The 23,595-nt window shown below is 37.5% G+C and overlaps 1 protein-coding gene across 4 annotated transcripts in view; it reads right to left on the bottom strand.

The window, feature by feature from the left end:
* CNTNAP4 (contactin associated protein family member 4) overlaps positions 1 to 23,595 on the bottom strand; it is a 257,943-nt gene that overhangs the window by 83,586 nt on the left and 150,762 nt on the right. For all 4 annotated transcript variants that reach the window (XM_036835023.1, XM_036835024.1, XM_036835026.1 and 1 more), the window contains 4 exons: positions 19,051 to 19,254; positions 18,279 to 18,463; positions 17,325 to 17,468; positions 13,963 to 14,224 (listed from right to left, as the gene is read on the bottom strand). In XM_036835023.1, coding sequence (XP_036690918.1) covers positions 13,963 to 14,224; positions 17,325 to 17,468; positions 18,279 to 18,463; positions 19,051 to 19,254 — 795 coding nt within the window. The remainder of the gene's footprint in view (positions 1 to 13,962; positions 14,225 to 17,324; positions 17,469 to 18,278; positions 18,464 to 19,050; positions 19,255 to 23,595) is intronic.

The following is a 23,595-nucleotide window of genomic DNA, read 5'->3' as shown; positions in this document are numbered from 1 at the left end:
AAAAGAAAAGAAGGAGGGAGAGAGGAAAGGGAGGTCAGTGGGCGATCAGCACCCTCTACGTGGAAATAATGCATGATTATCTTCCTTTCTTGGGGCCTCAATAGAGAGAACAAAATTCGAACTCAACTTTGGACAATCCTGAATGGTTAAAATCTTTCAATGGTTCAAATCTTTTTTTTTTTTTTTTTATAAATTTATTTATTTATTTATTTTTGCTGTGTTGGGTCTTCGTTTCTGTGCGAGGGCTTTCTCTAGTTGCGGCAAGCGGGGGCCACTCTTCATCGCGGTGCGCGGGCCTCTCACTACCGCAGCCTCTGTTGTTGCGGAGCACAGGCTCCAGACGCGCAGGCTCAGTCGTTGTGGCTCACGGGCCTAGTTGCTCCGCGGCATGTGGGATCTTCCCAGACCAGGGCTCGAACCCGTGTCCCCTGCATTGGCAGGCAGACTCTCGACCACTGCGCCACCAGGGAAGCCCTCAATGGTTCAAATCTTATTTGGCATGGACTAATTTTCAGCTTCCACCATGTAATTTACCTTTTAAAAGGAGGGGTTTGGGAAGAGCACAGATATTTTCCAAAATTCTAGGTTCTACCCAATAAATGATTTATCTGCTATTTTACACTTTGGTGTAGTCATTTTTTGTGAGACTAGAATATTTAGCAAAGTATATGAAGTCAATCATTACAAAAATATTTGAAGAGATTATAATGCATGCTGAAAGCATACTGGTATAATGCAAAGTTAAAAAATAAAGCAGCGTGTAAAACCATATTTACACAGCTGATCATAATAATTTTCAGATTTCATATTTGCAAGTTCAACCAGTTGCCATAATTTATTGGTAGCTTCCAAATCAATACTCAGGGCACTTTTGGGGTCAGGCATAGAAATGCACAGAGCAGAGAAAAATTTGAGTTGACTGACATGCATGCTTCTAGCTGAGGTCAAGTAAGGCAAAACTTATTTCAGCTCTCACATGTAAACCTGTCTTCACATTTTTGTGTTTATTGTTGGTGATTTTGCTGTTTAAAAGGCCCCCTGGCACAGTGATGAAGGGCTGTCTAGTGTTCTTAAGTGCAAGAATGCCATGATTTGCCTTATGGAGAAAATACATGTGATAGATGAACTTCATTCAGGCATGAGTTATAGTGCTGTTGGCCACGAATTCGATGTTGGTGAATCAATAATAAATACTAAATAACGTGTCTTCAAACACAATCATACATACAAGGTTGTGTTGACAGGTAGACAAAAATGTTGCCACCACAGGCTCACAGGAACCTAACCCTGTATTTCCGCTGGAAACAGGGGAAATACTAAATGGTTTAGTATTTGCTAATTCCATGTTCACGGCAACTTCAGAGAACATAACTATTGCAAGTATTGAGAATCGACTCTATACATACAATTCTAATTATATTCCTAATTTTACATAAATATGGGAAAGGGCTGAAAGGAAATATCTCTACATATAAAGAGTAATTTTTGCATAAAAGAAAACTGGTTGTTTTTACTTCTCTTTATAATTTTTCTGTATTTTCCAAGTTTACATATATAATAAAAAATTGCTATAATCAAAAATCGAGGTTTTCTTATCACCTATAGAAACAGTCAGTAGTCCCTCCTAAGGCGGTCCCAGAGTCACGAATCCAGGAGATGGTGAGCCTTTCCCTCTTAAAGGGAATTAAGTCTACAAAGGTTCTGTTTTGAATACTCAGCAGACAGGTGGAATCTAAGTCTCTCTATTGTAGGTAAACCAGTAAGGTTTACATCCACCGAATAGTCAACTCTGTATGATTTTGCAGATCAAATTACTGAGCAAAAATATAAGTACTCTATTAAATCTAAAAGTCATGGGCCTCTTTCCTGATATTACGTGCGATTTCTTTATTTCTCCAGCTATTTTTGACCACAAGCTTTCAGACAGAAAATGCATGGAAGCTCCGTTACATGCTGAAGCTCTTTGCCCTGTACTCATTTAGTATAACACAAATTCCATCCTGGGCACCAAAGCTTATTTTTAAATTATATCCATGAAGCAAAAAAGATTTCCAAAGACCCAATTCTGATTTGGTTTGTGAAAGATAATGAGAAAGACCTAAAAACTGAAAAATGAAGAATGTAGGCTAGATACTTTTAGACACATTTTCTAAGAGTGGACTCTGAAATAGACGGCTGAATAGAGTTATGTAATCCCTGACGATATGAGACTGGACTAAAATAAATCAAGTGTCCCAAATTTGTCATCCTATGCTTCCTTTAAGAGGATACATTTAGAGTGAAAATCCTTGTACTGAGTTTTGCGTCACACGGACGAACACTTCCCACCCTCCTCACCCCACCCTGCGTCTCCCACCATCTCTTCCTCAAAGCTCGGATGTGCCTGGATACAAGGCTCTGCTTCTGTTATCTCATCTTAGGCTTTCCATTGGCCTGGGACGGTGCTCATCAAACTACCTGCGGTTATGGACATTTTCTTTTCTGATCTACTGCAGATTGATACTTTTATAAAATTCAATAAAAATGAATGACTGAAACATTAAAGAAAGAAGATATATAAAATACAAGCCCACTGACCATATGCTTAGAAGTTGCGGCAATACCTTCTTGCTATAACGGTTTCTAGGAGCTTACTCTCAATTTTTGTACTTATCTTGGTAATAAGTATTTCACTGAACCAGTATATTCCAAGGAGCACACCCTGAGTAGCAGTGCTCCAGGTAGCTGCTGGGGAGCTGCAGCAGGATAAAGTCAAAGGCTTGGGGACATCTTCTGTCAATACAGAAGCTAATTTAGATTAAGAACACAAGTCTGTCAGGACAGCCATTCTGTGACTTGACACAGTTAAACGCACCCATTTGCCCAGCTTGTGGGTTACGAAGTTGTACTATGTTTGTGGGGGAAACTTTAGAAAGCTATTCTTGAGCCTAATTTGTAATAGACATCGCTTGCTCATGATGAGGAGACTTTTATGACCTGTTAATGGGATTTATTACTCAAATTAAATAATGAAAGACCCATTTAATTCATTTCACCTAACTCTACATAATAAAAAGGATAATTTTTAAATTGCATTCTATTTTACTTTTAAATCTACAGCTCCTTCCACTTTAATGTCTGATGAGAAGTGAGCCCCTTTCCAAGGCCACATCACGGTGAAAGAGGGGAAGAAAAGGAGGAATTGCAGAATTTGTATTTTTTCTGATTCATGGTATAAGGTAACTAAATGCTAATTCTAGTACACGACTCCCACCACTCACAACTTTCGAATGTAGGGGAAGGGATATGTTGTTGGTATAATAATAATAAAATAATAACAGTTTTAGTGACTATTATTCATAACAGGTACTGTGTGCTTTATATGCGTGTCATTTAATCTTCAACATTACTATTGTTATTCTCATTTTAAATATGGAGAAAATAAAGCTCAAGAGGAAAAACAAATCACCCAAGGAAGTATCCAGCTGGTGAGCTGATTCCAAAATCCACACTCTTCTCGGCCTGCGCGACAGGTGGTCCCCTTATTGTTTTGCTCATGTTAAACAATTAACTTTGAGAAAGAAAAAAGCAGCCCCTAAGAGCTAGGAGCTAGTGGCCTGGTACTCTCAGGGAGGCCTTGGTGGTGGGAGATGCTGGTGGGCATCCAGAGCTAGGCCCTGGTGTTCTCCCACTGAGCATAAACAAGCTCATAGAACATCAATATTAGACAAGGTCACTCTGTCACTACAATGAAACGGGACCAAAAAAACCCCCCCAAAACAAACAAACCCCAAAAGTACTTTACAAACTGGTTTAAGCACAGACAAAAGCAAGGCTACTGTGCAAACCACAAAAATACCAAGTCCTCTCCTGGATAATATGAATAACAACTGACTTTTTAAATCAATTACAGACTTAGCCTTATTTTATTCCTCCATCCTTCTAAATAACATTTACAAAGATACTTAAGCACACAGTTACCTTCACCTCCTGGCAGCATTTAATCCCAAGCAATTTTCCATTTCCTTGAAACCTCCACGCAAAACAGCTAACTCAACCTAAAATCCTATGACGAGTCATCCTTAACACCTTTGTAGTGAGACTCTTCCATGGTTCCCCTGGGTGAGGGTTCTCCTTGTTGCAATAAGCAACAAACCCAACCTGTTTGATTGCAGGTATGATCACTGTGGTCTCTGGGTAGAAACCATTGACAGCTCCAGCTGGAAGAACAGAAGAATAAATGGAAAGGTTTGCAAGTGCAGGTGGCAGGAGAATGTGGGATCCTTTACAAGAACCTTCTCCCTCTCCCCTTCTTCTCCTTCTCCTCCTCTTTTCTTTTCTCTCTCTCTCTCCTTCTCTCTTTTTCTCTCCCTCTTGGGCCCCAAAACACATAGACACACAAAATACAGGAGGAGGAAAAAGGTTTATCTCTGCTCCTTGTAGATAATATCAGGGACCAGTCTTAAACTGCTACAGAAATATTGTGACACTTTAGCTGCCATCACTCTTTCATAAGATTATAACAGGCATCCATGAAGTAGGATGTGTAAAGGGGAAAAAAAAAAAAGCCTGCTATATAGGGTAGATTCTTTGCAAAGAAGCAAAAGGCAATTATACAAAGGCCATTATTAAAGGAGCAACTGAAGGAATTTGCCTGTTCCAAGTAACCTTTAGTGCTCTGAAACTGTGCCAGACATTCCTATATTCACTAACTATAGCCACTAACCAGAATTAAAGATCCGTGACACCAGATTGCTCTTGCCAAGAGGAAAATATGGAGGTCAGTGCTGCCAATCACTTTAGGGGAAAGTGGTACTTTCAGGGAGCGATGGGGTTCTAACGTGAAAAGTAGGAATATTCCAACAGTGAAAGGGAAGAAGCGGGAACTTTAAAAATGGCTTACCCTGGGTGAGGCAAATCAAGAGGGCAGTCCCGTTGCCAGGGCCACAAGAATCACGAATGCCTAGTAACTGAAACATGCAGAAGCATCTCATAGGCGGAGTCAAGATGGCATACTGGGAGGATGTGGAATTTGCGTCTCCTCACAGCTAGGGCACCTGCTAGGTACTGGTGGGGGACCACGGACACCTAAGGGGACGGGAGGAACCCCTAGTGACTGGGTAGGATGTGGGGTGTAGGAGAAGTGAAGGGGGAGGAGAAGTGGAGGCAGGATGGGACTGGCGCCCCTGAGGGGTGGCTGGGGGAGGGGAAGGGATCCCACGTCCGAAGGGGGAAATTGGGGAACCACTGGGAGGGTAGAGGATCAAAAGGGAGTGTGGCCAGGTTTACCATGCCTACTTGGGCCCCTGGGAGCCTGCTGAAGACCCAGGCCTGATCCTCTGCCCACAGAGGCCTCCTCCAGCTGTGCAGGTCCTGAGGGAGTGGGAGGAAGGCAAGGCGGAGCAAAAGTAAAGGCCGGACCTCCAGGACCGGTACCCCTGAGGGGTGGCTGGGGGAGGTGAGGAGTTCCTACACCCAGCGGGACCCACCCCGGTTAGGGGGGGAGAACCTGGGGGAGAAGGTGGGGGAGGGGCATGGAGGAATGGAAGGCAACAGGGCCAGTGCGTTCCCTGTCCACTTAGGCACCGGGAAGACTGTTGGGCTCCCGGGCCTAATCCTCTGCCCTTGGAGCCTCCCTCCTGTGCGCAGAGCCCAAGCCCCGCCCATACACCCCCCACCCAGGGCCCCACCTCTACACTGGGAGACCCCGGCCAATGAGCTGGGCCTAAACCCCACCCACACACCCTCACTAAGGGCCCTACCTCCAAACCCCGGAACCCCACACTCCAGAGGCCCTGCTTTGGATGTGCTGCCTCTCCCCTTCCCCAGGTCCTAAGCAGACGCCCCACCCCACGCTTGAATGTCACCCCACCCCCAGGGACTTTTCCAGCTACATGGGTCCTGAGCCTAGGCCCCGCATCACACTCAAACATCACTCCCCCAACCGCCTAGGTCCCGCCCCACCCTAAACCCCGCCCCTGCCTAAGTTCCACCCCCGCCTAAACTCCACCGGCATAGACAGGGTTTTTTATTTTTTAATTTCTTCTGTTGTGCTTGTATTTTACCTTGTTGTAGTTGTTTCAATTATAGTTTTATTTTTCCTAATATATTTTTTATCTTTCTAATTTTATTTTGTTTTTTCTTCTTTGATATTGTACTGCTCCTTTTTCTTTCTTTCTTCTTTTTTTTTTTAACTGCACCATGAAGCTTCTGGGATCTTGGTTCCCAGGTCACAGGTTGGGCCTGAGCTCCTGTGGTGGGAGCTCCAAGTCCAAACCAATGGACTAACGGAGAAACTCAGACCCCAGGGGATATTAATCAGAATGAGGCCTCCCGGAGGTCCTCATCTCAGCACCAAGACCTGACTCTATCCAATTGCCTGCAAACTCCAGTGCTGGACGTCTCAGGCCAAACAACCAGTAAGAAAGGAATACAGCACCACCCATCAAAAAAAAAAAAAAAAAAAAGAAATGACAAAAAAATATGTTACAGACGAAGGAGCAAGGTAAAAACCTACAAGACCAAATAAATGAAGATGAAATAGGCAACCTACCTGTAAAATAATTCAGAGTTATGATAGTAAAGATGATCCAAAATCTCGGAAACAGAATGGAGAATATAAAAGAAACATTTAACAAAGATCTAGAAGAACTAAAGAGTAAACAAAGTGATGAACAACACAATTACTGGAATTAAAAATACTCTAGAAGGAATCAATAGCAGAATAACTGAGGCACAAGAACGGATAAGTGAGCTGGAAGATAAAATGGTGGAAATAACTGCCAGGGAGCAGAATAAATAAAAAAGAATGAAAAGAATTGAGGACAGTCTCAGAGACCTCTGCGACAACATTAAACACACCAACATTCAAATTATAGGGCTCCCAGAAGAAGAAGAGGAAAAGAAAGGGTCTGAGAAAATACTTGAAGAGATTATAGTTGAAAACTTCCCTAACATGGGAAAGGAAATAGTCAATCAAGTCCAGGAAGCACAAAGAGTACCATAAAGGATGAACCCAAAGAGAAACACGCTGAGACACATATTAATCAAACTATCAAAAATTAAATACAAAGAAAAAATATTAAAAGCAGCAAGGGAAAAGTGACAAATAACATACAAGGGAATCGCCATAAGGTTAACAGCTGATCTTTCAGCAGAAACTCTGCAAGCCAGAAGGGAGTGGCAGGGCATATTTTAAGTGATGAAAGGGAAAAACCTACAACCAAGATTACTCTCCCCAGCAAGGATGTCATTCAGATTCAATGGAGAAATTAAAACCTTTACAGACAAGCAAAAGTTAGGAGAATTCAGCACCACCAAACCAGCTTTACAACAAATGCTAAAGGCACTTCTCTAGGCAGGAAACACAAGTGAAGGAAAAGACCTACAAAAACAAACCCAAAACAATTAAGAAAATGGTAATAGGAACATACATATCGATAATTACCTTAAGTGTAAATGAATTAAATGCTCCAACCAAAAGACATAGACTGGCTGAATGGATACAAAAACAAGACCCGTACATATGCTGTCTACAAGAGACCCACTTCAGACCTCGTGACACATACAGACTGAAAGTGAGGGGATGGAAAAAGATATTCCATGAAAATGGAAATCAAAAGAAAGCTGGAGTAGCAATTCTCATATCAAACAAAATAGACTTTAAAATAAAGACTATTACAAGAGACAAAGAAGGACACTACATAATGATCAAGGCATCAATCCAAGAAGAAGATATAACAATTGTAAATATTTATGCACCCAACACAGGAGCACCTCAATACATAAGGCAAATGCTAACAGCCATAAAAGGGGAAATCGACAGTAACACAATCATAGTACAGGACTTTAACACCCCACTTTCACCAATGGACAGATCATCCAAAATGAAAATAAATAAGGAAACACAAGCTTTAAATGATACATTAAACAAGATGGACTTAATTGATATTTATAGGACATTCCACCCAAAAATAACAGAATACACTTTCTTCTCAAGTGCTCATGGAACATTCTCCAGGATAGACGATATCTTAGGTCACAAATCAAGCCTTGGTAAATTTAAGAACATTGAAATTGAATCAAGTATCCTTTCCAACCACAATGCTATGAGACTAGATATCAATTACAGGAAAAAAACTGTAAAAAATACAAACACATGGAGGCTAAACAATATGCTACTAAATAACCAAGAGGTCACTGAAGAACTCAAAGAGGAAATCAAAAAATGCCTAGAAACAAATGACAATGAAAACACAATGACCCAAAACCTATGGGATGCAGCAAAAGCAGTTCTAAGAAGGAAGTTTATAGAAATACAATCCTACCTCAAGAAACAAGAAAAATCTCAAATAAACAACCTAACCTTACACCTAAAGCAATTAAAGAAAGAAGAACAAAAATAATCCAAAGTTAGCAGAAGGAAAGAAATCATAACGATCAGATCAAAAATAAATGAAAAAGAAATAAAGGAAACAATAGTAAAGATCAGTAAAACTAAAAGTTGGTTCTTTGAAAAGATAAACAAAATTGATAAACCATGAGCCAGACTCATGAAGAAAAAAAGGGAGAAGACTCAACAGAACTAAAAATGAAAAAGGAGAAGTAACAACTGACCCTGCAGAAATACAAAGGATCATGAGAGATTACTACATGCAACTATATGTCAATAAAATGAACAACCTGGAAGAAATGGACAAATTCCTAGAAAAGCACAACCTTCCGAGAATGAACCAGGAAGAAATAGAAAATATAAACAGACCAATCACAAGCACTGAAATTGAAACTGTGATTAAAAATCTTCCAATGAACAAAAGCCCAGGACCAGATGGCTTCACAGGCGAATTCTATCAAACATTTAGAGAAGAGCTAACACTTATCCTTCTCAGACTCGTCCAAAATATAGCAGAGGGAGGAACACTCCCAAGCTCATTCTACTAGGCCACCATCACCCTGATACCAAAACCAGACAAAGATGTCACAAAGAAAGAAAACTATAGGCCAATATCACTGATGAACATAGATGCAAAAATCCTCAGCAAAATACTAGCATACAGAATCCAACAGCACATTAAAAAGATCATACATCATGATCAAGTGGGGTTTATCCCAGGAATGCAAGGATTCTTCAATATACACAAATCAATCAATGTGATACATCATTTTAAAAACCTGAAGGAAAAAAACCATATGATAATCTCAATAGATGCAGTAAAAGCTTTTGACAAAATTCAACACTCATTTATGATGAAAACTCTCCAGAAAGTAGGCATAGAGGGAACTTACCTCAACATAAAAAAGACCATATATGACAAACCCACAGACAACATTGTGCTCAATGGTGAAAAACTGAAACCATTTCCACTAAGATCAGGAACAAGACAAGGTTGCCCACTCTCACCACTATTATTCAACATAGTTTTGGAAGTGTTAGCCACAGCAATCAGCGAAGAAAAAGAAATAAAAGGAATCCAAATCGGAAAAGAAGAAGTAAAACTGTCACTGTTTGCAGATGACATGACACTATACAAAGAGAATCCTAAAGATACTACCAGAAAACTACTAGAGCTAATCAATGAATTTGGTAAAGTAGCAGGATACAAAATTAATGCACAGAAATCTCTTGCATTCCTATACACTAATGATGAAAAATCTGAAAGAGAAATTAAGGAAACACTCCCATTTATCATTGCATCAAAAAGAATAAAATACCTAGGAATAAACCTACCTAAGGAGACAAAAGACCTGTATGCAGAAAACTATAAGACACTGATGAAAGAAATTAGAGATGATATCAACAGATGGAGAGATATACCATGTTTTTGGATTGGAAGAATCAACATTGTGAGAATGACTCTACTACCCAAAGCAATCTACAGATTGAATGCAATCCCTATCAAACTATCAATGGCATTTTTCACAGAACTAGAACCAAAAATTTCACAATTCGTATGGAAACACAAAAGACCCTAAATAGGCACAGCAATCTTGAGAAAGAAAAACAGAGTTGGAGGAATCAGGCTCCTGGACTTCAGACTATACTACAAAGCTACAGTAATCAAGACAGTATGGTACTGGCACAGAAGCAGAATATAGATCAATGGAACAGGATAGAAAGCCCAGAGATAAATGCACGGACATATGATCACCTTATTTTTGATAAAGGGGGCAAGAATACACAATGAAAAAATGTCTCTTCAATAAATGGTGCTGGGAAAACTGGACAGCTACATGTAAAAGAATGAAATTAGAACACCCCCTAACACCATACACAAAAATAAACTCAAAATGGATTAAAGACCTAAATGTAAGGCCAGACACTATAAAACTCTTAGAGGAAAGTATAGGCAGAACACTCTATGACATAAACCACCTCAAGATCCTTTTTTGACCAGCCTCCTATAGAAATGGAAATAAAAACTAAAATAAACAAATTGGACCTAATGAAACTTAAAAGCTTTTGCATAGCAAAGGAAACCGTAAACAAGACGAAAAGACAACCCACAGGATGGGAGAAAATATTTGCAAATGAAGCAACTGACAAAGGATTAATCTCCAATATTTATAAACAGTTCATGCAGCTCAATAAAAAACACAAACAACCCAATCTAAAAATGGGCAGAATACCTAAATAGACATTTCTCCAAAGAAGATATACAGATTGCCAATAAACACATCAAAGAATGCTCAACAGCACTAATCATCAGAGAAATGCAAATCAAAACTACAATGAGCTATCACCTCACACTGGTCAGAATGGCCATGATCAAAAAAATCTACAAAAAATAAATGCTGGAGAGGGTGTGGAGAAAAGGGAACCCTCTTGCACTGTTGGTGGGAATGTAAATTGATACAGCCACTATGGAGAACAGTATGGAGGTTCCTCAAAAAACTAAAAATAGAACTTCCACATGACCCAGCAATCCCACTACTGGGCATATACCCTGAGAAAACCATAATTCAAAAAGAGTCATGTACTACAATGTTCATTGCAGCACTATTTACAATAGCCAGGACATGGAAGCAACCTAAGTGTCCATCGACAGATGAATGGATAAAGAAGATGTGGCACATATATACAATGGAATATTACTTACCCATAAAAAGAAACAAAATTGAGTTATTTGTAGTGAGGTGGATGGACCTAGAGTCTGTCATACACAGTGAAGTAAGTCAGAAAGAGAAAAACAAATACCGTATGCTAACACATATATACGGAAAAAAAAAAAAGGTTATGAAGAACCTAGGGGCAGGACAGGAATAAAGATGCAGACTTATTAGAGAATGGACTTGAGGACATGGGGAGGAGGAAGGGTAAGCTGGGACAAAGTGAGAGAGTGGCATGGACATATATACACTACCAAACGTAAAATAGATAGCTAGTGGGAAGCAGCCGCATAGCACAGGGAGATCAGCTCGGTGCTTTGTGCCCACCTAGAGGGGTGGGATAGGGAGGGAGGGAGGGAGACGCAAGAGGGAAGGGATATGGGGACATATGCTTATGTATAGATGATTCACTTTGTTATACAGCAGAAACTAACACACCATTGTAAAGCAATTACACTCCAATAAAGATGTTTAAAAAGAAACATCTCAAATACTGTAAGGCTGCATCTGCCAGGCCCTGCCCATGGGAGCAAGAAGCTTGTTTTCAGGCCTGATTTTCACCTTTAGGCAAAAGCAACAGCAGAAATGTAAAACTCATAGCAGAAATCTCAAATTTGACAATAAAGAACTTGTTTTAAATAGGAAAATATAACCGTATTGTTCGTTAGGTTCTTGATCTGAATGATTTTTGCTTTGCCATCTATAAAGGTGACAGAGACTGACAACATTTTATGTCATGAGTGATTTTGTAGTGCTGCTAATATGTTTTATGATTTAGACTATTATAATACCCTTAATATTTCAAAAATGACTGAGGCTGGCATAGTAGTTTTGAACCTTTCCAAATGACGATTTGTAAAACTACATCACATTAAAAATTTAGCCTGATAATTCAAACATCTGCACAATTCCATTCTTCCTCAACATAATATAAATTTTTATTCCATTGTAAAAAACATAAAAACTCTATGTTTTGAAAACCTGTAAGATTAATAATTTATATCTCCAGTAGCAAAGAAAACTTGAGCCATCCTTATATAACGGAAAGATTTAGTATATGATACTCACCCACCAATAATAGGTCATCCATTCTCTTCCAAGTCATTATGATACAACCTGACAACTGATTTAATTATCGAGCACTGTACCTGTGAAAGTCTTCTCCTATGAGAGAAACAAATGGACCACCCACCCATACCATTTAAATAGCCCACTATCCAATGCAAAATGTACTTTCCTCACCGAAACTAGCAAAAATTAATACTTTAAAAGAAACTAGAAAGATGGGAATGGGGTAGTTGGTGTGTAAAGTCCTACTTGTGTTATCTGAAATGTAACAATTTTAATATATTGACTTTCATATTTTCTCGAGGATCCTTGTTATTAGCTATGGGCACAATCACACAAAGTCATATGATGTCAGAATAGATTACAGTGTACACGGATTTAAACATTAATTTTTAAAATAATTTGGGGTAGTCTAGATAGACTTACACCTAGTATTTTATTAAATTTGTATGCCTGTAAAGTGTTTAGAAATGAACTAGCTTCATGGGGCTCAGTACAATAACACTGTACTGAAGCAGCTTCTTTAAGATGTTGAAAATTAGGCTATGAATATAACCACCCCAGAGGATGTCAAATAACATCACAATAAACTACACATTAATAGCAAGCTTAACATTTTTAGCCCCTCATTTTAGGGAGCCTATTAATTAGTAATATGACACTGATTAATTTATTTCCTTTTGTCAAGCCTGCAAATCTACCACATTTTGAGTATTGCATTAAAAAGTCACAGCACAGTACCTCTTAAAAATGATAATTGATATTGAAGTTTCAGTTCCCACATTTAAACTACAGTGATATACGAACAACAAAAAAGATACACAAAGACTAAGCATATTGATTTGTATACCTGTGTTTCTTATATTTGGTTTCTGACTGTATTTTAACTTTTTTTCCTCTCCCAGTCATATTCTATTAATTTTGGTCATAGTTAACATAGATGAGTAGTACAATGGCATCTTTAAATTGTTTTTAAAGATCATTTATTAACTTGATGTTGCAATTTACCCCAATGTGACCTCTAGTTGCTTGGCTTGGGTATTATTCTATATATATGAAAATGTGATGGAGATCCTTCGTCAAGAATTATATAATTTTAATGAAGAGACAAAAATATCCCTCACCCAAAGCACTGACCTAAATTAGACATCAATTTTCCAGACACTCATACAGTCTCTTTAATTATATTCTAGTCATTAAAATGGTACCATATTGCCTAGAAGTGCAGAGAATTCCACTTGGTTCCCAAATGAGAGACTTTACACAAATCTTCTCCCCAAATATATGCAACACCACACAAACTACAGCAGCAAGTAAAGTTAATTTGACTAAATATTTACGTTTTACATTCACACTAATGTTGAGATACAGATATAGATTCCAGAAAAACCCCTCCCCATCTCTCAAAGACCAGATAAGACTAATAACTGTGTTACACAAAGACTCATCTTCCATTGAAGACACCCAGCAAACTTGGGGGCCATTTCAAAGTCTTTCATATTTTTCCCAGAACACATTTCCTCGGGATATATTGATTTACCTGGACTGGGCAAGAGGGTCATGGAAGGAAATTTCTATTGCCCCACAACTATCATTTTGGTTAATAAGAACTGCTCGTGTTGAAGACATATTTAAAAGAAAATCGGAATCGAGTTCCTCTAAGGAAGAGATAATCTTATTAACTCAAGTATTCATTTGTTAAACAAATATTAATTTTGGGGATAAGCATAAAATTTTATGGAGAAGGGACAGAGAGATAATGAAATCTTTCAAACGCATATACTTTGCCTGCAGGAATACACTTATTACCTGCTGTGATGTCACTGGGTAATTTTCCTGGATGGTAGAGATTCAGCTTAAGTTTTCCATCATTAAGAAAGAGGAGGAGACCCCCTGAAAGCAGCTGAAGCTCACTGAATAGCAGAAGCCCCTCCTTATTCCAGGTTCGAAATTGAAAAGTGGCAGAAACCTCGTCCTCCCCGGAAGAGTCCGGCAGTGCTAAGTAACTCCTGGGGCTCAGAAAAGTCACAGGCACAGACTGTGGTTCTGAACAAGAAAACAACACATGTCCCTGAGAATAAAGTAAAAGAAAAAGCTTTAAGAATGACACTCACATCACCTTAGTGATAAAATCTGAAATACAGAGGCTGTTTATCAATCTCTAATGACCCCTGATTTAAAGCAACAACAAAAATCACTATCAACATGAATATTCAAATCCTTGCCATATGTCTTAAAGGTTCAAATCCAGGGATACATGGTCAGGCAAATCTTTCCCTGCGTTTTCTGGGTGAAATTATTTCCTCCCCATCTCTCAGTTCACAAAGGCATCTAACTCAATGCAATTGAATTCAATAAAAAATTTATTTAAAACAACTCTTTTTTATGTTTTACTTGGTTTTCTCTTCCCACTTATTTCACCCTTTTGCTGCCTTTGGCTTCTAACCCACCCCATAACATAACCAACATTAATGAGCTACTGGTTTTCCTTCCATGTTTTTTCATAATTCTGTTTCCATTGACATATACAAATATATATATACACATATATATGTATATACATGTTTAAGTTATGTGTTCACTTATATGTACATTCACATACACCTAAATATATGTTTTGAATACATATACCTACACACTAGGCATTATTTGTTTTATTAAAATAGGAGCCATGTTTTCTGCTGTTAACTGTATCATGATTTTATCATTAACAAATAACTTATGGAAATCCCTTTGAGTTACCTGGCAGAAGCCTAATTCCTACTTTTATTGATTGCATAATATTTTACTATGTGAACGTTCCAATTTTAGTCAACTGTTTCCTTGTTAATGTATATTCACTTTGTTTCCAGGTTTTGCCTCCCTGAACAATGCAAGAATAAATAACTCTGCATGCTTCTCTATGTGCTGGTATTTTCAGTTCTGCAGAAGAGGGTTCTAAGTAAAGAACTATTGTATATACATGTTTTAATAAATATTTCCAGCTTCTTCTCTGCTCACCAAAAAAAGTTAAATTCTCCACATTTCCAACAGTAGTATACAAAGATATGCTTTTCCTACATCCTTGACAAAGATATGCTTTTCCCCACATCCTTGACAGCAATAGGTATTACATATCTTTTAAATTTGCATAAGTTCAACAACAAAATGCCAAAGTGATGTATCATTCTTATTTATCTTGCATTTACCTAACAGTATATCTAAGCATTTTTCATGAGTTTGTTGCTCTTCTGGACTCGCTTTCCTCAGAATGGTCTGTTCATACCCTCTGCCTATTTTTCATTTTTTTAGGTTTAACATTGCATAATACAATGTAGTACTTACATTCTTTTTTGAACCATTTTTGTCTTTTTCTTATCATTATGTGCTTGTCATCAGATTTACATGTATTATTTCTTATCTAATGGTTTTTAGGTAGATCTTCAAGATACATTAGAATTGCATGAATTTTCATTAAAATATTGTACATGAAGGATTATTTTGCTATTAGAGTTAAATACATATTTAAGGATTAAAAAAAAAACGTAAAGGTATGAACTATTTAGAAATAATTAGAATGTTCCTTAACAGGCTTCAGAAATCAAGATAAATGTTTTTATTTTTCCTGAAAATAATCTTCAACAAATTTTCTAAATATAGATTTGAAAAGTCAATGAAATCACTTTATTTAGAAGAATACACATTGGAATTAAACTACTAGTCTTGGTTAAACAAAAACATTTGGCTGTACTGTGATTCTGCTAAAAGTGAATTAACTTTCACTGCAGACAAATACCTTGCCCCAGTGAATGAAATAACAAAAGCAGAAGAGTGAAATAAACTGACCCATAATGTAAAGGCAATTGTAAGACTAACAAACCTGGTAAAAATGGAAACATTTACCAGCTGCATTTGGACAGCTGTCTGCTACTCTACAAGCAGCAAATCCTCTTGGCAATGAAGAGTGGGTGCTAGCTGCATGAGCAGCTTCTGGAAACTCATTTTGCAATGAAACACATCTATCTCTCTATAATATTTTTATTTTCCATTTAAATTCTTTTCCCTTAAAAAAAAAAACTATTTAAAAATCTTGCTGGATGGTGTACTCATATAAATACTATCAATTCACACAGAGAATTAAGAATAAAATGTTTTGTAAGCAATAAATAATCCCATGATGTGCTTTGGGTTTTGCTGACACAACATGAGCTTACATTTACATATTCTGAATTTTGAACAATTAAAGAAATGTATTCAAATGGATAGATGTGTCTGCTTTTCTATCATTAAGCTGGTTAAGCTAGAAACCACGTTTCACAGAATCTCTTTTCTTGTCTTGCTCTGGTTAAAAGTTAGCCAAAAAGGGAGCTTGCATGATATGAGTCAGAAGTGAAAAGGCTGGCCGTTTTCCCCCCAAAGGTTTTCTGTGTGTGATAAAGCCCAGTGAGGGATGATCACAGAGGGGCTGGTTTATTCCAGCTTGTCCTGGCTCTTTCACTCTGTTCCATCTCTTCCTCCAGACAGCTGGGCTCCACTTTCCAGCGCCTCTGATGATTGTTAAGATCCAAGTCCTAAAATAGATCCTTGTTCCTAAACTCATAGTGGTGCTGCTTCCCTGACTGAACCCTGACCGATAACAGTTGTATTTAAATTCTGCTGCATTTCCATAGAATTAGAATATAATGCAGCCTGACCAGCACTGCTCTTGGGACAGACTGGCAGATGCAATCTTGTAAAAGTCTATTAGTTTCTTTTATTGGTTATAAATGACCATGGCAAAATACAAATTTTTCAAATGCTTCTCTAATATACATGGATGTTATCTGATTCCAGGAACTTGGTATGCTTCTTCAGAGAGTGTGTCAGGGAGTTATCTTATAAAGGAAATTACAGAGTAAAAGAAATTAGTCTCCTGGGAGTAATAATATCACAACAAAATAAATTATCAGTTGCACCGAAAAGAAGCCTGCTTTACTTCATATAAATATAAAATAATCATGCCCTATGAATTTAAAATTTTTAACATAGAACTCATCCCTTACATGCATATTGCCAAGCAGAGAAATGTTTTTAAGGAACAAGAGTAAAGTCTAAAACATCACATCAAGTGGGAATTCAAAATGAAGCAATTTTTTTGTGTGGAAAAGCCACGCAGTTTTCCTCATTTGTTCACATGAAGACTCGAGTCTTACCATAATGATGATCTGTGGGTTCTGTTGCTTGGCCAAATCAATAACATCCACTCCATTATAATAGAGATTTTCTAAACACCCATGAAAATGTTTATGGGGGAATGACACTGATTTTCCAGGTGCTGGAATCCCTCCAAAGCTGATCTTAGAAAGAAAAATGGCATCAATAATATTGTTTAGTGATTTTTTGATAATCTGCTTAAATAATTACGATTAGCAACTAGAGCTGTAATCATCATAGATAGACCGATTTTTCAGTACCCTACACTGCCATATTGTTAATTTCAAATGGAGATTTAAAAAAATTAAGATGCAGATCTTAAAACAAATTTATATGCATTCAGTTTTCACTTACACAAGAGCTTGATTATTTTTACAAGTTGCTAATCACACCTGATTTTAATATTTTTTGGTTGTTGAAGAAAAATACATCTTTATATCCATGGTAAACCTTGGCGGCTTTAACACGGCTACCAATTATAATGACATTTTGTTTTATATACATTTCTGGCACACACTGATATTTGTGCATTTGAATTGATTATTAATAAATCAATTAATCTATTTATTGCTACATTCTCTCCATAAATCTGCACTGTTCAGGAGTGCCCTTTACCCGCCCCTCCCACCACCAATCATGCAACACATTCTGTATTTACTTGTGGTAATGAGATCTCTTCGCGAACATTTCCTCCATGTGGCAATTTGTGACTACACATTGCAGGCAAAAAAGATGACATTTCTTTGTAATAATAAATTAACATACTGGGAGAAAGATGAAGCCTCAGTAGTATAGGCACAAAATTTGCTACTTGAGTTAGGTCACCTAGAGGAACACTTCATCAGAACCTTGACCGACTCTGAACATAGGTTTTCTATAGTGTATTTTCTTTCATGTGGCTACACCACATATACATTACAAAGTCTGCATTAATTGAAACGTAACCGTCACACCTCATAATCGAGATGTAGGTAACTGATCTCTCCCTGGGCGTGGAAACGACGCCTGTGCTCATCCACTGTAAAGTTGACTTGTTTGCCCAAGCGTTGGATGAGCACGGAATGCCAGTGCTGGTCGTCCAGCAGGCTGCCCAGGGTGAGACTGATGGGGACGTGGGTGGAGGGCAGCTTAGCTTCACCTTAGAAGAGAAAAAAATAACAGCACCATTATTCTCAGTTTAAAAAAAGAAAAAAAAAGTTTCTTTTGGGGGCACCAGAGTCTCATGATAATTGCAATCTCTTTCCATCCACTCCATCTAAAACGCTAGTCTGAATTTACCTCAAGTTTGAATATCCTCTCAACTTTGTTGTAATTTCTTCCTCTGTTAATTCTCTTTATTAGCATTACCCACCATCACACACTCATTTTCAATGTAAATTTTACCTTTGCTACAACCTCATTATTTTTACTACCTCAGTATTTTTCAATGACCCATCCCTTTCATCATGATGTTTGAAAATAGCTAAGTGGTTCTGTCAGCACTATGACATTGAAAGAGGGTCTTGTACAATTTGCAAATTAGGAACCATTTGTATGTGCAAGTACAATATGGGCATGTATATATATATGTGTGATATACATATATCACACATATATACATAAACACTTGAATGTGGAAATAAGGCACCTTAACTGCTAAAACAAGATAAGCTATAAAAGCATAAAGTTACTAAGGTGATATCTAAATGACCAGATTTTTCAAGCACTTTACCCAAATAGTTTTACCTGAATTAATAACTAAAAAGAGTTTTCCTCTTCTTAATTCCAGTGTGATGTGATCTCCATTTTGCCCTTCCCGGTGGAGTAGAATCCCATCACTCTGCATGGTTTTAAATTTCAAAGAAATTATATCCTTTATTGGGCTCAGGGATTTTTGATCAAATCTGTAGAGAAGGCAACTTTTCCCATCAAGATCAACCACCTCTGATCCTAGACAAAGATATTAAAAGTCATTCTAAGGATAAATATGCTTTTCATTATAGCATTTTAAAAGTATATGTATAGAGAGAGCATTATACTTGTACCCATACATGTATATTTCAGCTCCAAGCCAATCAAAATAATGGAAAATAAAACCACCAAATGTCTAATTCCTTCTAATTCCTGGGATTGATTCCATTTTAGTCTTTACCCACCTATTTACAAAATTCATGATCTAGAAATACATTTTGAAATGTATTTCTGATTTTCTCTTATATTATTAAAGGCTGTTTCTCATTCCATAATAAATTAGGGAAAAGGTTATAATCAATACCCATAAACCACTTTGCATATTTCATGATCAATATTTTTAATGACATTCTTGAAATGTTGAAGTTAAATGGTTTTTTAGCTTCTGAAAAAGTAGTTTTGAAATCTCAAAATTCTTTCTATATGGCATATATAAAAGAGATCGACACATAAATACATACACATACATCAGACTCATCAATGCCACCTCAAGTATATATTAAACTGACCTTTGTGTTTCGTTTTATTTTATTATTTTTGTGGCTAAGTAATAGTATTTAAGAGCAATGCTATTTTCTGTCTTCTCAAGGGCACTGTTGGAAAGATATTCACTTAATGACATTATAAGGGCTGTTCTGCTGCATTTGTGTCATAACTGTGACATTGACAGGTTTTTTCAGCTTTCTGACAGTGTCTTATATACTCATTGTCAAGATCACTTTTATTCAGTTCATCTGATAAAAGATGTCATGTTATACCAGTAACATAACAGTACATCTGTCAAAATCAGTTGCACCCTGAGCAAAGAACTGATAATACTCAGAAAGCCTTGCAGTGTTTCCTACATTTCACAAGTCAAAGATTTTTTTTTTTAAGGCAATTACCCTTGAGAGTGCATTTATGTAATAAATGAAGAGGTTAGGGAAACCCAATAAAATAGGAAGCTATTTTTCAACTGGTTAGGTGACTTCTCCCAGTCAACAAAACGACATTACAGTTCACTCATCTTGTTTCATTCGACAAAATTATTACATCAACTTGTATGTCCAAATATGCATTTCATTCAGATTATCCATCATATTTAATGGGAACCATTTATATTCACCACCGCCCAAAATTTTTTCCAACTATTTTATGCAGCTATCTTTTGGAAATTCAGAGGTTTGACTTTTCCACGTCTTGTTAATGTTCTTATAAAAGAATTCATTCACCAAGTGCACATGAATAAACATTGCATTCTGTAGAAAGAATAATGTTAACTGAATAATTACTCCTTGTTATATAGCTGAATGAATGTGCATGGCAAAAACATCACTCTGTGTCAAATACAAATAATGTGTTCTATGATAATTAGATTACAGTAAATTAAGAACAATTCCAATAAGACGGACTTTAAATGCTGACACATTTGGAGCCATGCAGTTATCTCTGAGTTAATGCATCGCTTAAAGGCAACCATCATTATAATGATTTTATTTCAGATAAAGTCTATTTTTGGAATTAGCTACCAAGAGAATATTTTCCCCAGTGAAGGTCTAGCCTGTGATACTTCAGCCTTCTATTTCTTTTTTTCCTCTCTTCTTCACTATTGTTATTACATTATAATGGTCATATTAGCCTTTCATGGCACCAAGAGCTTTGTGCCTGGAATATCTCCATCAGCAAAATGGGATAGTGAGAAACATTAGACTATTGATGCCTAAAGCAATGGTATACTGCTTCATCTCTTAAATGGAAGCCACTTGCCATTTTCTCTCTTACCTATTATGTTCTTACTTCACAGGTATCACAGTAAGTAGTTGGGTCCATTCATGCAATAAATATTTATTTATCCCGTCCAGTTTGAGGCCCTGTGATGGATGCTGAGATAAAAGAGGGATCCACACCAACGTGGCTCTTGTCCTCATGGAACTTACATTCAGTGAAGACGGACAGCAAGTAGCAAGTAAAAAAGTAAGTTCATAAACCATTACAGACCAGAACAGGCATTCGGATCAAGATTAAAAGAAGCCTGGGGTCACTTTAATTAAGGTAGTTGGGAAAGCTCAGTTCTCAGGTCTAGAAACCTGATGCTAAAGCAGATGGTAATCAATAATCTTCTTACTCTTGTCAGTCTTCAAGTCCTAAACTTGCCCCCATAAAATAGAATTACTCTTATTATGCTTAATTTTAAGATGGCTAGACATTCTCCCAACACATTCTCTCATTCACTATCATGAAAGGAAGCTGAGGATGCTGAGAAACTCCAGTGGCAGTCAGTAACTCAGCTCTCAGATTTCACATGCAATGTAAACAATACCCTTCGGGACAAAAAAGCTAAATAAAATTCAGAATGTAAGTACAATGTCAGTACGGGGAAACTTCAAGTTATATCCGTGTAATACATGTACAAGGATTCCCATAAAACAAAGAAATTCAGGATGGTCCCTAACAGTATCACTTTAGGTAGAAAACTCACTTATAAAAACTATTTATAGAACTTATCTGATACATAAAAAGCATGCGATTTTACACAATCATCATAAAACGTTGTGCTATGATAAATACAGTTAACGATATAAAAATATGGAACTATCTGAAAAAAAATAATCTTTTGAGAGACAGAGGGAGAGAGAGGAAGAGAGAATCTGAATTTTCTCCAAGGATGCTGGTGGGAGAGACAGGTCTCTCTTGAAACTGATATTACCACTGTTAAGAAAATTGAAAAAGCTGGAAAATAAATCAAAGGAATAACTTCATGTCCTCTCAATGTCATGCTGGAGCTTTTTAAAAGAAGCCCGTCTAATTAATTCTAGGTGAATTCACAAATATCCTATTTTACTATTTATTGCTGATGAGGGCCAGTCTCTAAGTTACATGTTAATTTACAGTTGTTGTGTTTTTTTCCCAGTAGAGATGCAAATAACTTCCGTCAGGTAGAAAATATATCCCCAAAGGTTATGGTTTTATTGCCCTGTTGGACGTTAAACATTTGTGTGCTTAACCTAGTGATAGTAATTCAACATTCTTTTTTCCAGCTTTTAGGAACCACGTGCGTTCTTGGCTGTGGCCCCTTCCTTCCTGTATAGGACCAGCATCATAGCATCTTCAGATTTCTCTCTTTCTCATTATCTCTCATGTTTGCATTCACAGTCACATCTCCTTCTCTAACTCTGATCCTGTCACCTCTCTTTTATAAGGACCCCTGTGACTACACTGGGTCCACCTGGATAATCCAGGATAATCTCCCCAACTCAAGATCCTTAACTTAATCACAACTGTAAAGTACCTTTGTCATGTAATGTAACATATCTATGGTTACAGGGCATTATTCTATCACAGCAAGTTACCTGCCCTCTTTGTCCCTGTTCCTTCATTTGTAATGTGGGAATAGTAGTACATTCTTTTTTTTAAGTGATTAATATTATTAACAATATTTTGTTAATAACAGTATATTCTTCACAGGTCTGTTGTATGAATGCACATCTATACAATTTTTGGAAGTTGCTAGCATATAATTAGAATTCAATAAATGTTAACTACTATTAATGCTATTACTTATTAGAATATTGGGCAGGGAAAGAGGGATAGCAAAAATAGTTTAATAAATACATTTGGTGTGTTTATTTTTTAAAAGTGGACTCTAAAAAATAATGAATTTCTGAACTGTACAAGAAATGCTCAATTACCAATGTCATTGCCAGGTTATGCAGCAAGAATGATTTTGAGCCATCTGTGGGTTCTGTGGCTTTTTCTCTGTCTGTCAGCAAATGCCTGAGCTGACTCACCATGGTAATTGTCGGTGACCTGAATCCTCCTCAGTGAATACCTCCATCTCAGATCTTCTCATTTATAGCAGGAAGCAAGCAAAGAAGTGGCTCACAAAGACTGCAGGCCCTACTCTCATATCAATTCTCCCTGTGACCCCGGGAAAGAGGTATAGCCTGCTTGATTTGCATGATTCAGAAATATAATCTCCCGTAGAATAAAGAGTTTTCTGAAAGAAAATATCCTATTTCTTTCAGGGAGTTGTGTGAGAAGTGGAATTGCTGAAACACGTATTCTGTGCTCCTTCTGCAGCACATATTTATGGAGACCTTTCTGCGAACACAGTGGGAGACACAGTAATGCATAACACGAAGTGCATTTTTTTTTCCAGGAGCTTACGGGTTAGCGGGGAAGACACACGTTCCTGAGATGTGATTATTCATGCGTCACTGCTGCCTCAGGGCTGGGTCCCGAACGATTTCTAACACGTGCAGGAGGAGTTGAACCTCTCAGCCTCAGAGAAGGACGTTAACTAAAGGGCAGAAATGCTTCACCTCCGTGAGCAGCAAACTG

Source organism: Balaenoptera musculus, chromosome 19 (assembly GCF_009873245.2).
Source record: "Balaenoptera musculus isolate JJ_BM4_2016_0621 chromosome 19, mBalMus1.pri.v3, whole genome shotgun sequence".
NCBI lineage: Eukaryota > Metazoa > Chordata > Mammalia > Artiodactyla > Balaenopteridae > Balaenoptera > Balaenoptera musculus.
Note: the sequence above shows the minus strand (reverse complement) of the source record. Positions and strands in the feature narration are given on the sequence as shown.